The sequence below is a fragment of the Eutrema salsugineum genome, unplaced genomic scaffold, assembly GCF_000478725.1.
Source record: "Eutrema salsugineum unplaced genomic scaffold, Eutsalg1_0 scaffold_22, whole genome shotgun sequence".
Classification (NCBI taxonomy): Eukaryota; Viridiplantae; Streptophyta; class Magnoliopsida; order Brassicales; family Brassicaceae; genus Eutrema; species Eutrema salsugineum.
In genome coordinates, this window is record NW_006256812.1 from 543,764 (window position 1) to 558,759 (window position 14,996).

The window sequence follows — 14,996 nt, forward strand, 5'->3', positions numbered from 1 at the left end:
CTTTTGTTCCCTTTATAGAACCAGAAACAACAAATCTTATTCACAAATCCAATTATTGTACCTTATATAGTTGCTATTATTACTAAAATAAGAAGCCATGTTTCTCACCTGACATGGGTAAAATGAATATCAGACAAAACAAAAAACAATCATAATATTTCTGGTTATTCTAAATTTCAGGGTTACTAGTGATATTTAATTTTTTTAGCCAAGCCAGTCTGTAAAGAAGATTTATCCCATCTGTCCACATCTAAACATATATATTACATATTTATATATATAGAGAGAGAGAGAGATTGAGAGAAATGGTCAAGAACTTACTGGCTTGATTTTAAATTTCTTAATCGAGATTGATTAAGATAAGATAAGAGGCCCTGCCGACTAATCTCTACATCATCTACAACTACACAATTCATATAAAAAGGGCGAAATTGATTAAATTCTTAAGAAAAGAGAACCAAATAAAGATTTGGAACTTTCTGTGAATCAAACAGCGAGTTGTTGTTTCTGATGAGAAGCTTCATCGTCGTTGAAGGTAATGACAGATCTTGGTGGGGCAACAACAACGAGAGAGAGAGGTTGAAGAAGAGTCATTTCCTTTTGAAGATAAGAGAAGTAAGCGTGGAATGTGTTTGGCGTCACGTTTAAATCAAATCCTAACCCGAATAAGAAATCCAGCTCCAGAAGATTCATCTCTTTCGTGCTTATCCCTCCCACTTTCGCGTAATACGCATTATTGTAGTACCTGTTAAATTTACCCATTATAGTTTTTACGAAATAAGAATCAAATCAATTCTTTTTATAAAGATGAATTTTTATTTAAGGCCTAGAACTTCAATTCTTGAGCTAAGAAACCGAGATCCATAAAACAGGTGATTGATTGATTGATCATTGGGATGTCTTAACCAAACAAATATTATAATTCAATTTTAGGGTTCAAAAACCAGAATCAGGCTAAGATTTTTGTTAAAGGACGTTCTTTTAGATTCAAACAAAACAGGGGAAACAGAGCATTCATGAAACAGAGGATTGATTGATCACTCATTTGGATGTCTGAAAATTTAAGTGTGATAGTGAATTGTTAGCTCGACTCTCGAAAACCAGAATCAGGCTAAGATTTTTATTAAATTTCGTTCTTTTAGATTCAAACAAAACAGAGGAAACAGAGCATTCATGAAACAGGGGATTGATTGATCACTCATTTGGATGTCTGGAAATTTAAGTGTGATAGTGAATTTACTCTCGAAAACCAGAATCAGGCTAAGATTTATATTAAATTTCGTTCTTTTAGATTCAAACAAAACAGAGGAAACAGAGCATTCATGAAACAGGGGATTGATTGATCACTCATTTGGATGTCTGGAAATTTAAGTGTGATAGTGAATTGTTAGCTCGACTCTCGAAAACCAGAATCAGGCTAAGATTTTTTTTAAAGGACGTTCTTTTAGATTCAAACAAAATAGAAAAACAGAGCATTCATGAAACAGGGGACTGATTGATCATTCATTTAAGTGTGGTAGTGAATTGTTAGCTCAACTCTGGATTCAAAAGTGTCACTTTGAATGGTGAAAATAAAAAGCGGGGAGAAACTTACAGATCATCGAGAAATTTAGCAGAGACCATGACACTGGTGATGAGGAGACGATGAACGTTGAAGGAATTGATCGGAAGTGAAGGTTGTCTGTGAGTGAAACGGTCGAGATAAACGTAAGCCACAACGAAGCAAGAAGGGCTACAATTAGCGTATTTGAAAATCCTCTCGAGATAGCTCTGAATCGTTATGGTTGGTCGACTCAGTCCGTGAAACACCGAAACCCTCTGTGACTGAGTCGTGACTCGCCGGGTCCGATCGTTCGACTCGGCGACTCGTTCAAGCAACGAAGATAAGAAGGCTATTAGCTTCGGCATTACTCCTGCTTTCTCAAGCTCAGCCATTTTCTGTGAGTATGAGAGAGAGAGAAAGAAAGTTACTCTCTTTTTTTTTTCTGTGTGATCAGACGAAGAAGAGTCTCTATTTGCTCTGCTCTGTTGTTAATGGCGTGTGTTAAAGTTGGTCGTTATATTGTGTAGTTATTATTTATTTTTTCCTTTTTCTTTTCTTTAATTTGATAGATAGGTGCCTTTTTTAATCTGATTTAAATTTTAGGAATGTGTCCCTTTTGAATTTTCAGTTGTGTTTACTCATTAGTCATTAACTCTTGTTACATCACCGTCGGCGGTGGAACCAAAAAACAAAAATATTTCAAAATACCTAAATAAACAACTCATTTGAATATGGAGCAGGAAAGGGAAAGTGGTGCTTTTATTTCATAAGTTGGTTTAATGATGATTATTGAATTTGAAACTTAAGTTGTAACTAGAGGGAAACATAATTAATGCATAAAACACGATATATCAATTCGACGCAGACAGACGTAATATGACATCGTAATAAATCTGTATGCACTATGAATTTATGAATAATTGGTGTGATTTGAGGAAACTGTATGTAAAAAATAAACATTATCAGAGATAAGTGAAGATGATCAACGTCATTTTATTTCTATCGTGGTTACAGTTATGTAGATAATAAGAAACAATGTATATCTATATGTGTCTTAATTTTTGTTTTGTTATGTAGAGATGGGATCCCATACTCATCATGTTACATGACATGTGGGGAAATTTATTTAAACTCAAAAGTCACGATAGTGATCTTACGAAATGCATGTGTTTCTCATAATGCGAATCAATTCCCATCGGGTAACATAACATTTAATCCTTTCTTTATAGCCCAAGAAAATTAGGATTGTTAGAAAAATATAGATATGAATAGATAATAGATCGATCTACATCTAACATGCCAAGATGGACAGCTAATTTGGACGCATTTCAGACCAGCGAGTGAGCGAACCCAAAGCCAAAAGTTAAAGGGCAAAATAAAGGAGAAAAATGAGAAGAGATTTTCACGTTAGCAAAAAATAAGAAGATTTTCACTTTTTCGTTAATATTTTAACTTTACAGGACGATATGTCAACTTGTGTGATCATCCCTTTAGAACGTTTCAAATTTAATCCAGATGAAACTGTATAAAACACAATTACTAAATTTTAAAAGTACCATGTGGACTGAAAACTGTAAAAAATATATTTCAAAAATTTTGTGTTAGTATATAGAGTCTTGTTGTGGGGTAGAATGTGAAATGTATATACATATATACATATATACATATATATATTATTTTTTAAATGCTTAACAACCGAAATTCAAATTGTCGACGTTGTATACAAATAAAAGTAATATGAATGTTTTTTCCCAACTTAGCGATATATTTTGCTTGGTATATCACGGATTATCACACTTTAAATTACTATATTCAACCACTATTTCTACATAATTGGCAATCCAACAAATGATGCATTTTTGTTAGTTCGTTAGTAATTTTATCGTCCAAATAACATCAAAATATAGATAGTTTCTAGCTAAATTCACGAACTACAACCTGAAGTGGACAAAACTTGATTAATGAGCACACAGGATTTAGGCGTATATTATGTGGCCATTATTTTATTTTTATTTGGTTTTCCTTCTGATGCGAGTACTGATCGTATAGTTGGTTTAGTACCTGAAATTACAAATATATATATATATATATATATATCAATTACTTAAGCATGACAGCCAGGTTAGATGTTAACTGAATGGGATTGGAGTGATGAAAAAGTAAAGCATGTCTCGTGAGAGAACTAAGAATAAAGATATCTTATTTATTTTTTTATACATACGATATCGTTATGAGTAGTATATAGTTTTTTGGAGCATTTGGGGATCGTCAATAACTGCGTAACGTGTCTCTCGCTTCTCGTATCTTTTTCATACCCAATTTCCATGTGCTGCTCCATGTGACCCCTCCCCATCCTTCAAATACCCCTTTTTTATAAGTTTTCATAAGTTTTTTTTTTCATATAATAGTACTATAATCAAGGGATAAAAATAACTAGTATATATTTGCATTTGAGAGAACATTCAATACTATATATATATTGGTATATAGTATAGGTCTAGTCTAGTTGATGAATAATTTGTTAGAATTATATAAAGATCGGTGGACCACATTAGTTTGGTGGTAGCCTTAGCCTTTAAAATGCCTTTGCAAAACTGTAACTTTATTTTCAGTGAAAAAATCGTATATATTAATCAGATGATGCATTGCTCCGTTCTTACAAAAAAGGTGTATTAGTATTTAAATCAGACCAGATCATTTTTGTTGTCGAAGACTTTATTTGACCAATCCAATTTTTATTTGGTGGGCCTAGCTAGAATCCATCCATTTCATATTATGTTGCATACGAAATTGTTCTACAAATATCTTCAAAAAAGATCCAGATGACTAATAAAACAATTGGTCGTGCAAAAAAATTAATAAATCAATAGTCGTTCGAACTTCGATGGGGAAAAAAGAACAAAACGGAAAAAAAAAAAAAAATAGCTGTTGTGGGCTTACACAAACGGGCCCAAAATTTGTGAGAATCTAATATTTAACCAATTGTTTACTGCCACGTGACGATCAGAGAATGAAACCTAAGCCGAGGACAAAGTTTATTATGACTTTATGACTCATCTCTTCTTCCAGCGCTTGACGATCATCTTTTGAGACGATTATGGGCCTTAAATGGGCCGTTTAACGAGAATCTCTGTACTTTCTCAAAAGCCTAATTTTAAAGTAAATATTGTCATGCTAAGCCGAAAAAGAAAAAAAAAGAAAACAAATCTTTACCATATAATAATAATGTTGAAATTGAAATGAAGATGAACCCAAACAAATCTAGACACCTCTCTCTTACTTTCCCAAAAATCTAATTATAGAGAAACTATTGTAAGGTTGATCCATGGGGAAAAATAAATCTTTACCATAATAATGTTGAAATGAAGATAAGCCAAAAACAAATCTAGACATCAGATCATAAATCTTTCTTTTTGTCCCTCAAGGCTCTATGCATGATGCCATGATGTTGCTATTGGTTGAGGGAATCAATACCCCTATAATATAATCTTACTAAAATCCAAAAGAAAGAAAAAACTTTATGTTTCTTCCTCTTTCATTACTTGCAAAAAGTTTGATATTCCATTCCATCAATAAATTTTTTCATAACGAAATGAGAAGTGTTAAAAACTAACCGTGTAATAAGAGGTGGACCAATACATGTATAAAAAGTGAGGGATGTGTCAGGGCACCAAATAGGTGGCTTACTCAGTTTTTCACACTCCACTTGTGTCAGGCACACATTCTAAGCAGCGAGTCACATGCCCTGACTCAGTTTTAATGAGTTCACCGTTCGCCATTAGCTTCTTACATCTATAAATACACTAAGTAACCATCTCAATATTTTATATCCAATCTAGTTTTCTTTCTTTGCGCTTCTTTTCAACTAGTTTGCACTAAGTAGAGTGAAGAAAACAGAATGTACGCTGCACTAGAATTTGACTTGGTTCTGCAGTACATTAATGGCCACACTGCATGTGCAATATCACTCAAGAACGAAGGTGATGATGACGATGATGTAGTCTATGATTACGCTCCGGCTGCATGAGTCAATCATCTATAGTTATAACATCTTCATCATTAGGAAGAGAAGCTTTTCTAGCTAGCTAGATATTTCATATAACCCTAATTAACAATATACATATGTGATATGTAATATAGTCGACTATGATTAGCGAAAAGCAAAATAGATAGTTTGTAGCTAGGTTGGCTTGAGTGTCGTTTCTACTTATAACATTATACAATAAACTATTACTGAGCTCTTTTTATATACATACTTTATATGGCTCATCTTTAATTAAAACTCGTCGTACCAATTCTGTAATGTTGAATCGTGGAACATAATCTCTCGCTGACGTTCGGGAAAATCTTACTACATGTCTGACACTAATCAAGTAATTTCAGATAAGTATTTGTTTGCTATATTTTTTAGCTCGAAATCGTTTGTTGTAATGCACAATGAATTTTTTTTTTTTGTGTAAACTGTTGAATTCGATTATAATGGAATATCAAAGCAGCAAAGAAAATATATGTTAGCCATATATATGGTGCCATGATGAGCCAACATAAATCGTGTATATAACGATATTTTAATTTCATTCTAGTCGAATTAGGGATTGATTTTGTTGGAGTAGATTCATTTTTCTTATCAAGAAAAGAAAACCTTGCACCAACATAATACGTTCTTCATCCGGTCAGTATTTTGCTTCAAAATCACTTTACCGAACGATCTTACCGCGACAAACTCAAAAACTAATCCAGTGTATATATGTATACTATAAACGAAAATTCAAGAATATAATATAACATCTGATGATATATTCTTGAAAAACATATGTAATTTGACCCCCCACCCCCAATAAAACACATTCAATATATATATATATATATATCACACATCTATATGTGCATATATATATATATGTCTATAAGAGAGAGAGATTAGAAGGAAGAGAGACAATCATGGTCAGGAGAAGTGGAGTCATCAGAGGGAATGTGGTTGTGACGACCTTCGTAAGTAGTAATCACCATTCTACAATCTTCCGACAGCCGCTCCACTCTCTTCTTCACTCTACAGTTGTTATGTGTGCATCTATAATAACTCCTGTATACATATATATATATATATATATATATTTCCACATTTTTGTTTTTCATTTATTAGTACGCACATCATTTAGACACAACAGTTATATTCAATTAACCATTTTTTTTTGTCCAAAAGAACAAACAAACATGTGAAATTTGTGTATATGAGACTTATAATGTATAAACAAAAATAGTTGGAAATATTTGTAGATATTGCACAATAAAAGAGACAAAAATAGAAAATATTGTTTGCATTCTTCATGATGATGACAGCCCTCGAGGGACGTACGATGCATATATACTAAAGTTGCAAAGATACGTACAGAAAAATATTCGAAACAAGATATATAGAAAATATATACATATGTATAAGGATGTATAAGCAGTCATGTCTAGTACTTGAGCTAAGGTTCGGGAACAGTCTGTAGAGAGAATATTATGATGCACCTAAATTTAGTTCCTACCTCAGCTTTTACGAAACTATCAGTCATCAGTCAATGTGATTAATTATGTGTAAAATCACTAAGCACATGCTATCTGAACTATTCTATCGGTAATGTTAATTTAGACTTATTTATAGGGTTGATTAAACTATCACATAAATATTATGGTGCTAAGATTATAAAAAACAAGAATTTTCACAGAAATATGGTGGTGTTAATGAATCACCTGGGGTGGAGGCTGTTCTTGACTACTTTCTGACCATATTTACGCCATTTGTAGCCATCGTCAAGAACATCGACATCGCTTTTTGTCTGGAAACAGAATCTTGGCTCTCTTAGTTTCCTCCTTATCTTCACTTTATTCTTCATCTCTCCACTCCCACTACTCGATCTCCACCTGCAAATGTAACCACTCTATAATGTATTAGGAATCTATCTATACCTTATGTTTAATCTTGTGTCATAAGGTTTTATGCATAGTCTATCGTTCTACTGGATCTCAAAAATATCTATAAAATTTATAACATAGTGTTCACCCAAAATATATGAGAGAAAGAGAGAATCAATTTACTGAACAAAATAATTAAAGGCTATATTATAACTTTATTAGTTAGCTATTAACTAAGTGAGCTAAATTACCAAGAATTAGAATGGGCATCATTGTTAATTCCGCCTCTAATTTCCTCCTGATCATCACTAACCACCTTTGATCCCAAAGGTCCTCCACCCTACAAAAACCATATAGAAAACCCTCCAAATTAAAGATCAATCTATACTTCAACTGCCAAACGAGATCAACACACACACATATATATATATATAGAAAGAGAGATCATAGCTAGACCTGAAGATTATTAGAAAACCCTAGAGGTGCATGAGTAGTAGTAGTAGTAGCTGTTGAGGAAGAATTGTGAATGGGGAAGGAAGAAGAAGAGAGAGAAGAGGAAGAGGAAGAAGAGAAGAAAGTTAAGACATTGGTTTCTTCAAAAGGAACGAGGAAGTTCATATTCTCTTGAATCGTCGTCGACGACGATGTCACTTGTTGTAGATCGTAGTTATTGACTAGTACTCTTCTTCCTCCTTCCATTTTATTAAATCTCAATCTCCCCTCTCTCTTTTTGTGTTGACTATTGTGTATCAATGTTTAAATAGTGCATCTCACTATATTTGTCTATATTTCCCTAATATTAATAAAGTTATAAATGTTACTTTGACGGTTTATCCTCTCTTGCTTTCATATAGAGAGGTAGGGTTTCGTGTGTACGTCCCCACACGTGTCAAAAAACTTCTAAATGTATCATTTGTGCCATTCATGTCTTTGGCACTCAACTTCATGTGAAATGTTTATAAATTTTCTAATCATATCACAAAAAAACAAAGATTTATTCGGCTCTATACCTGGATTAATATTGTTAGATATTTTATTTATGTAATTTTATAAAGCATCCTTCACCAAGAATTTGTGTTTGCACCGATGGTAACAATCAGTTGATAATGATGTGTAAAACGTTATCTTCCTATCACCATTTATTGTCTACTTAATTATACAATTAACGACTTTACTTTCATTTCTTTAAGCAAGTAACTTGCATCATTAATTGAACCTAATCATTCCATAATGAAGCCAAAAAAAGGTTTGGAGTTTGGGCTCATTAGTATGATCAGCTTTCTGAAGGAATTAAAAATGTAACTAATTAAATGAATTAAAGATTTACCTTTGTTAATTAAGAAATTTGTGACATTTTCATTTCACGATTACAGTTTAAAGAGAGAGAGAGAGAGAGAGAGAGAGAGAGAGAGAGAGAGAGAGAGAGAGATTGTCAAGGAGGTAATTGAGTGTGGTGGAGGTACATCAAAGCTTCCATCCATCTCAAGATGTGTCCTAAAGCTGATGATGGAAACGACACCAAGAAAAGTTACCTCTTCCCAAATCATGTCGAATCCACCTTCATAAGTTTTGTTTGTAAATCCATCCCATTGATGATTTCTTTTCCCTGCTGGTTAAATAATCTTAACAAACCAACCTAAGCTGATTAATTAGCGTCGCTTCTTTTGTGTTTACTTCAGTCATTGGAAGTTAAGAATTTTGTTTTGTAGAAATAATGCACATACAGAGTTCTAAAACTCGCTGGATGTTAATCGGGTGTTAAAAACGCCTAAATATTGATTAGTCATTATTCTTCTCTTATAATTTATTTTTGGACCACTACATTGAAATAAATCAGTTGATATAATTGATTGATTACCTAAATTCATTTTGCATATAGAGTGATCAGTTTAGCCACCCAATTTTTTCTAACTTAATTATATCGACAATTCGACAGAAACGTTTTAGTTTAAACAACTGTTAAAAACATAACGCATCTATTAAAGCAAAAATGTTTTTTTTTTTCTTATAGTATCGTGAGTTTGATAACTACACACAACAGCACAAAAACACCTCAGGAAAAGAGCAGGCCAACTTCCTCCACAATAGCAACACAAAGCAACAATGACTACTAATGAAGCAAATAATTACAAGAAATGAGGTGGATTAATTAAATTTCAAAAATTTCAAAAATTACTTTACCGGTCCAATTTACTCCGTAATTAACTATCTACCCAACGAGGCACACTTGCTTAAATTGCCACTAAATTAGCTATAATATACATTAATTAGTTTATTGATTTAATTCTTACCGACACCAAGATAAACTATAAACATGGCCAATTTAGTTTCAATAGTTAGGGAGTTCATTTTTTTCATAACGTTCGTATACTAAAATTATGTGTTTACGTTCAAATAGATTCATATATAACATTTTAATTCTTTTTTATCAAAGTAATTTGCAAATTGTAAATACAAAATAATCAAAACGTTTACATCTTGCAAATGATTTAATAAAAACAAAAATTCATAATATATCTTGCATCAAATGTAACCAAACATAATTGTTTGTAACATGTAAATGCAAATTACATTTGGAAGAATCAAAAGATGCAAATGAAAGGAGCTAGGACATTAGTTAAGTGTAAGGTCATAGGTTTAAGCAAAGAGACAAAGAGACAAAGAAGGGAATATTAAAGGTTATATAATAGGGGATGAATTCCATGCAACAATGATTACACGTTTCAATCAAATCCGTAAGGAATTTTTCCAAATTTAATGATGGTGAGATTTCTACGGCATCTCTTCTTCTCTTCTTTTTCCTCTCTTGTAGGTGCCCACTTTGTCTCCCCCCCTCAGTGTTTCTTTTTCTCTTCTTTGCTTCCTCTTTTCTACTTACATATTTGAAATTCAAGTGGAACTGTTAAGCCTATGTCTTTCCCTTGGGCCTTGGTATTATAACCCAACAATAACTAAGTTGTTGTATAGATATATTCACATAATCCACTCTTTCCATACGAAGTTTAATAGTACATATCAGTTTTCAACTTTTCATAGTACTGTACATACCGATATTAGTCTAACTTGTAGTCTAGAAGATAAGTTAACAGTTAAAAAAAGAAGTAAACTTTCATTACCACTTTTAGATATACTTACATAATATCAAAATAATCTCCAAAATTTCGAAAATGAAAGTTCCTTTGGTTGGTTAGGGATTGGAAATGAGCGTGTGGTTCCAATGATCATAATATGCAGGTTATTACGAAATCTAGAATCTAGCTCTATATCATTCCTCGTACTGTATCACATGTACTTACACGATTAAACATCAATCTGAAACAGAGGAAAGTCATAGAACAGAGAGAGTTTTACTTAGGTTCTTCTGTCCATCGTCTCTTCACTTCAGATTTAGATCTAACTTCTTTAAGATTCCCATCCAAACCATAATCCCTCTCCATCACAAGATTGATCCCTTCATCTGAATACCATCCAACTCCGACGCACAAGACTCCATCTTTCTTCACATCCACGTAAGCAGTCACACCACCTGGGAGCCACATCACCGACACATCTTGCATATCTATCATCTCTTCCTCTCCAAATGAAGCCGAACTTTCCGGTAAGTTTCTTCTGTTCAGAGCTTCTGTGCACAGGTACACGTATGGAGTGGTTTCACTGCTTTCACCTAACAGCTCCATTCCGTCTTCTTCTCCATAGATTGGGGTTGCACTTACTTCAAATACTTTCCACGATCCTGTTAGTTCTGATGGTTGCGTGCGTTTCCTCTGTGAGAATGGTTTTAACTCCAGTGGCGCATCGTTGTCACTGAGACATACATGAATCGCTAGGGTCAGAGACAGTGACATACCATAGAGATTGATAAATCACATAGGTCGGAGTTACCTTTGGTCTTCATAATTCGAAGGACTAACCCACTGTTCTTCATATACACCAACTCTCATTATCTGTATATCTGCACCACCATTGGCAAATTCTATGGTGTGGACTACTCTCAGTCTCTTATGGCAACCCTTCACCAGACACTGGCCGAGAAGAAAGAGCAATGATGCCATTTCTTTTCTCTTAAAATGTGGAAAAGGACCAAACTTGATATATTAACAGAGCGGCAAAAATAAGCCTACCTGCTCAAACTTGAAAGTCGGTGTGAGGTAATAGTTTGATTCACTGATCTCCCCAACAGGGATTGTAACTGGACCTCTGGAATAGGATCCATCCTGTGTATCAAGCAAATGAAAACATCAAGGAATGAAAGCTAGACATTGCACAAAAATCGATGCTTCAACCACTACAAAGACAATTAACAACATCCATTAGCTTCAACAAATTGTAAAAGAGGATCAAACAAGGATTCCAAGAAATCCAGAACTAGAACACTGAGCCATACCTCAAAGTAAACGAGGCCAGGCTCGTCTCCCATGGAATCCTCTTCCATGACATCACTTGCTTTCAAGTTAAAAGATTCGAACTTAGGCAAACGACTATCTACACCAGTCTGGTCAACCGATATGTCCTCTTTGATCTCAGTATTCTGGAACAACTCTCCATGAGGATTCAAAGTAACCCAATTGATTTTCCTCTGTATCTCAGATGATGAAGGAGATGGCAACGCTTCGATCCGAGAAAGAGTATAGCAATCATAAAGATTCTCGTTCTTCTTCCCGATTTCGATCGGCTCCATCTCTGCTGTTATTGGCGAGAACACAGCTCCTACACCTTTCCATATCCCACTTACACTGCTCGCAAACGTTCTCCAAACTGGCTTTATCACAGGTTCCTAATTTCACAGATTCCGATTAGAATCGCTAAAGACGAAAGCATCGATCATCGACGAATTTGAGAAATTGAATAGACGTAGATCGAAACCTGGGTTTGAAGAACAGTCTCACTCTCGATTAACATCGTCCCTGAAACCAAAATCCTACCATATTTACCCTTCCTTCCTCCAGCTACTCTCTTCCCTCTTCTCCTTCCTTTTGGCTTCCCCTTACGCTTCTCCTTCTCCGCCATCTCGTTATCAACGCTCCATATATTCTCTTTGTTTCCCTTCAGAGTCGCTTTCCCTTTGTTTCCCGGACGGCTGTTTCCGTCGTTTGGATTGTAGCTCTGCGCGACGATTCTTCTCCCGTCGCCATCGTTGGGTCGCCGGAAATCGCAGATGGAAGGTACTAAAAGAGCATTGTGAAACCCAAAGCATTGATTGTGGTTATGGCATGAAGGTAGAGAAGAAGTGAGGCTTTTGCAGAGATTGAAAAGTGGCGTTTGCATCTTCTTCTTCTTCTTCTAGAGAATCATATACCAGATGATAAGAATTAAGCGAAGTGACTTCAAATATCTTTTTTTACAAATCTACAACAATCGCGTTGAAACATGAATGATAATTAATGGGCCGTTACTACAAGTCTAGGCCCACTATTAAATATCTGAGCCCAAACTAATCCAAATTTATGGAAAAATAAAATATCACCATAGCATGTTTTCTATTTATTTGTTTTTTTTTTTTTAATGTTTCCGAACTAAACTGTGATTGGCTAGAAAGGTTACTGGTTATCGACGTCTCCTTTAAGGCCGACATAGTAAATGGACCACGAGGAGTTAAAAGTAGGTTTCTTTCTTTTTATTAATAGCTTAAAAGGTCTAATAATGACCTTTCCAGTCTTCAATTTTAAACAATGTTAATATATTTTCGTGTATTAATATTAATTCATATACGTGAATAATGGTTGTAAGAAAACGAGCATTTTTTAAAGTTTAAGGGCTAAGAAAACGTGCATTATGGAGACCAAAACATTGAAACACTAAACATTACGACGAAATTTTCGATTGATGGTTTAATTTTCTAATATATTCTGAAAACTTTGAATGATGCATTAGCGAATGAAGCATGACTGGACAAGGGTCATCGGAAAGTATGTTTTCTTTATTTTTGCGTAAAGCGAAAGTAAGTAATAAAATAAACATCAAAACGAAATAAATAACAATCTTAGATTATCATATATATATGGATGCGGTGAAATTGACAGCAGGAAAAAACATACATGAAGGCCATAAACTGAGCTTTGACCAAATCTCAAGGTAAATTGAGAATCAGAAGAAGATATATATTCCAACTGGTGCGACGGTTGTATCCGTTGGGTCTCCATAGCTTACTAGTTTTATATTTACTTATTGTTCTTTCGACAATATAATGATGATAATATAAAATAGGAAACAACCGATACTGATTGAGATCAAGATTGGTTTTGCAGTCCGTTGACAACTCAATTCAACTTGTTTTTTTTATTTCTAAATCAAAGAACAATATTCTTATAGTTTTATCTGTCACATTTTATATCACTAGATTTAGTCATTTCCCCATTAGGTCTGAAACTAGTTTTTGATCATTTATGGGTGACTCAACAAAATATAAACAATTAATTTTACATAATTAGTTAGTAATAGTATAACCGGTAGCACTGGTTAAAATCACTAAAAAGGGCTGGATTACCAGTTATTTTCATTAGATTTTGGTAGAATATAAAAATACAGCAGGCAAACAAAGACTGTCAAAGACAACTGATAATTGAAGGGCATATACTGTAGTTATAAAATCCACCCATTTCTATACTTGATAATACCCGTACATAGAAAAGCTTGCAGCTATTACTTTGAGTTCAAGTAAAGGGGTCGAAATTATTTATGTTCATGCTTCTTTCCAAGCACATGAAAGGATGATCGCTTTTTGTAGGTATAAGATATGCATACTTTCTTTGGGATCTATGAACATTTTTTAGCACAACTAAAAGAGCTTTAGATAACAATCGTTAATATTCAGTCCCGCTCATTCTAATTTGTATTGTTTATATATGTGGACAACGGATCTCACTTGTAAAAATATCACAAAAAGCTATTTTCATATGGTGGAATCTAAATTTTCAGTGTAGAAACTATGAAATACAGATATAGTAGAATTCAAGTAACCAATTGAATAGAAAATTATATTTGGTTGGATAGGGAAAAGAATGTTGTGAAAAAGAGTATTGAGTGTCAGTGATGTGCTGGCACAAAGTTTGCATAGTGCAGATGGTAGTGGACAGTCTTGATCGACTGCCAGTCACACTAAATTACATGGACTAGATTACATATGCACACGTACCACAAGCTCTATAAACGCTACATCAAATAACTTGTGAATAATTTTATTTTTTAGTTTTTAACTTGTGAATTTTCTTGGTTTAAACGTAATTCACATCTTCTAAGAGTTCCTTTTGAATTTAAAAGATCCCCATATAGACATGTCACATGTTGATGATTGATTTATACTCTTGTGGACCAAAACAAATAAACAGAGTAATTACACGCAGACCGGCTTTAGTTAAACTGCGCTCATCAAAACATGGCCCATGCCTCTTGCAATTGTCGCCGATCATCTCTGTGATGGCATTTACGTGTATTCTGTGATGGCATTTACGTGTATTTTGTTTTTCAACTCAGAAAAATACATGACATGTAAAGTAATCTTTGTATATATCAACAGTTCATTCGTTCGTCCTCCCAAGCTTATGCAAAAGTAAATAAC

At 33.9% G+C, this 14,996-nt stretch overlaps 3 protein-coding genes across 4 annotated transcripts; all 3 read right to left on the reverse strand.

Moving 5' to 3' along the window:
• Window positions 1-260: 260 nt before the first annotated feature.
• LOC18015882 (cyclin-U4-1) lies at window positions 261-2,035 on the reverse strand. The gene is made up of 2 exons (XM_006397592.2): window positions 1,595-2,035; window positions 261-745 (listed from the first exon to the last, which is right to left on the reverse strand). The coding sequence occupies exons 1-2, from the start codon at window positions 1,933-1,935 to the stop codon at window positions 487-489; spliced, it is 600 nt and encodes a 199-aa protein (XP_006397655.1). The 5' UTR covers window positions 1,936-2,035; the 3' UTR covers window positions 261-486.
• A 4,302-nt stretch (window positions 2,036-6,337) lies between these two features.
• LOC18015883 (probable WRKY transcription factor 12) lies at window positions 6,338-8,158 on the reverse strand. 2 transcript variants are annotated; one of them, XM_024155133.1, is made up of 4 exons: window positions 7,898-8,158; window positions 7,693-7,781; window positions 7,280-7,450; window positions 6,338-6,593 (listed from the first exon to the last, which is right to left on the reverse strand). In XM_024155133.1, the coding sequence occupies exons 1-4, from the start codon at window positions 8,138-8,140 to the stop codon at window positions 6,464-6,466; spliced, it is 633 nt and encodes a 210-aa protein (XP_024010901.1). In that variant the 5' UTR covers window positions 8,141-8,158; the 3' UTR covers window positions 6,338-6,463. The 2 variants fall into 2 exon arrangements, with proteins under 2 accessions (XP_024010901.1, XP_006397656.1); XM_006397593.2 differs by having other exon boundaries at window positions 6,338-6,626.
• A 2,521-nt stretch (window positions 8,159-10,679) lies between these two features.
• On the reverse strand, window positions 10,680-12,748 carry LOC18015884. Its single transcript, XM_024155120.1, has 5 exons — window positions 12,305-12,748; window positions 11,826-12,215; window positions 11,563-11,655; window positions 11,324-11,463; window positions 10,680-11,245 (listed from the first exon to the last, which is right to left on the reverse strand). Exons 1-5 carry the CDS (start codon window positions 12,704-12,706, stop codon window positions 10,789-10,791), a joined length of 1,482 nt encoding a protein of 493 aa, XP_024010888.1. The 5' UTR covers window positions 12,707-12,748; the 3' UTR covers window positions 10,680-10,788.
• Window positions 12,749-14,996: the final 2,248 nt, after the last annotated feature.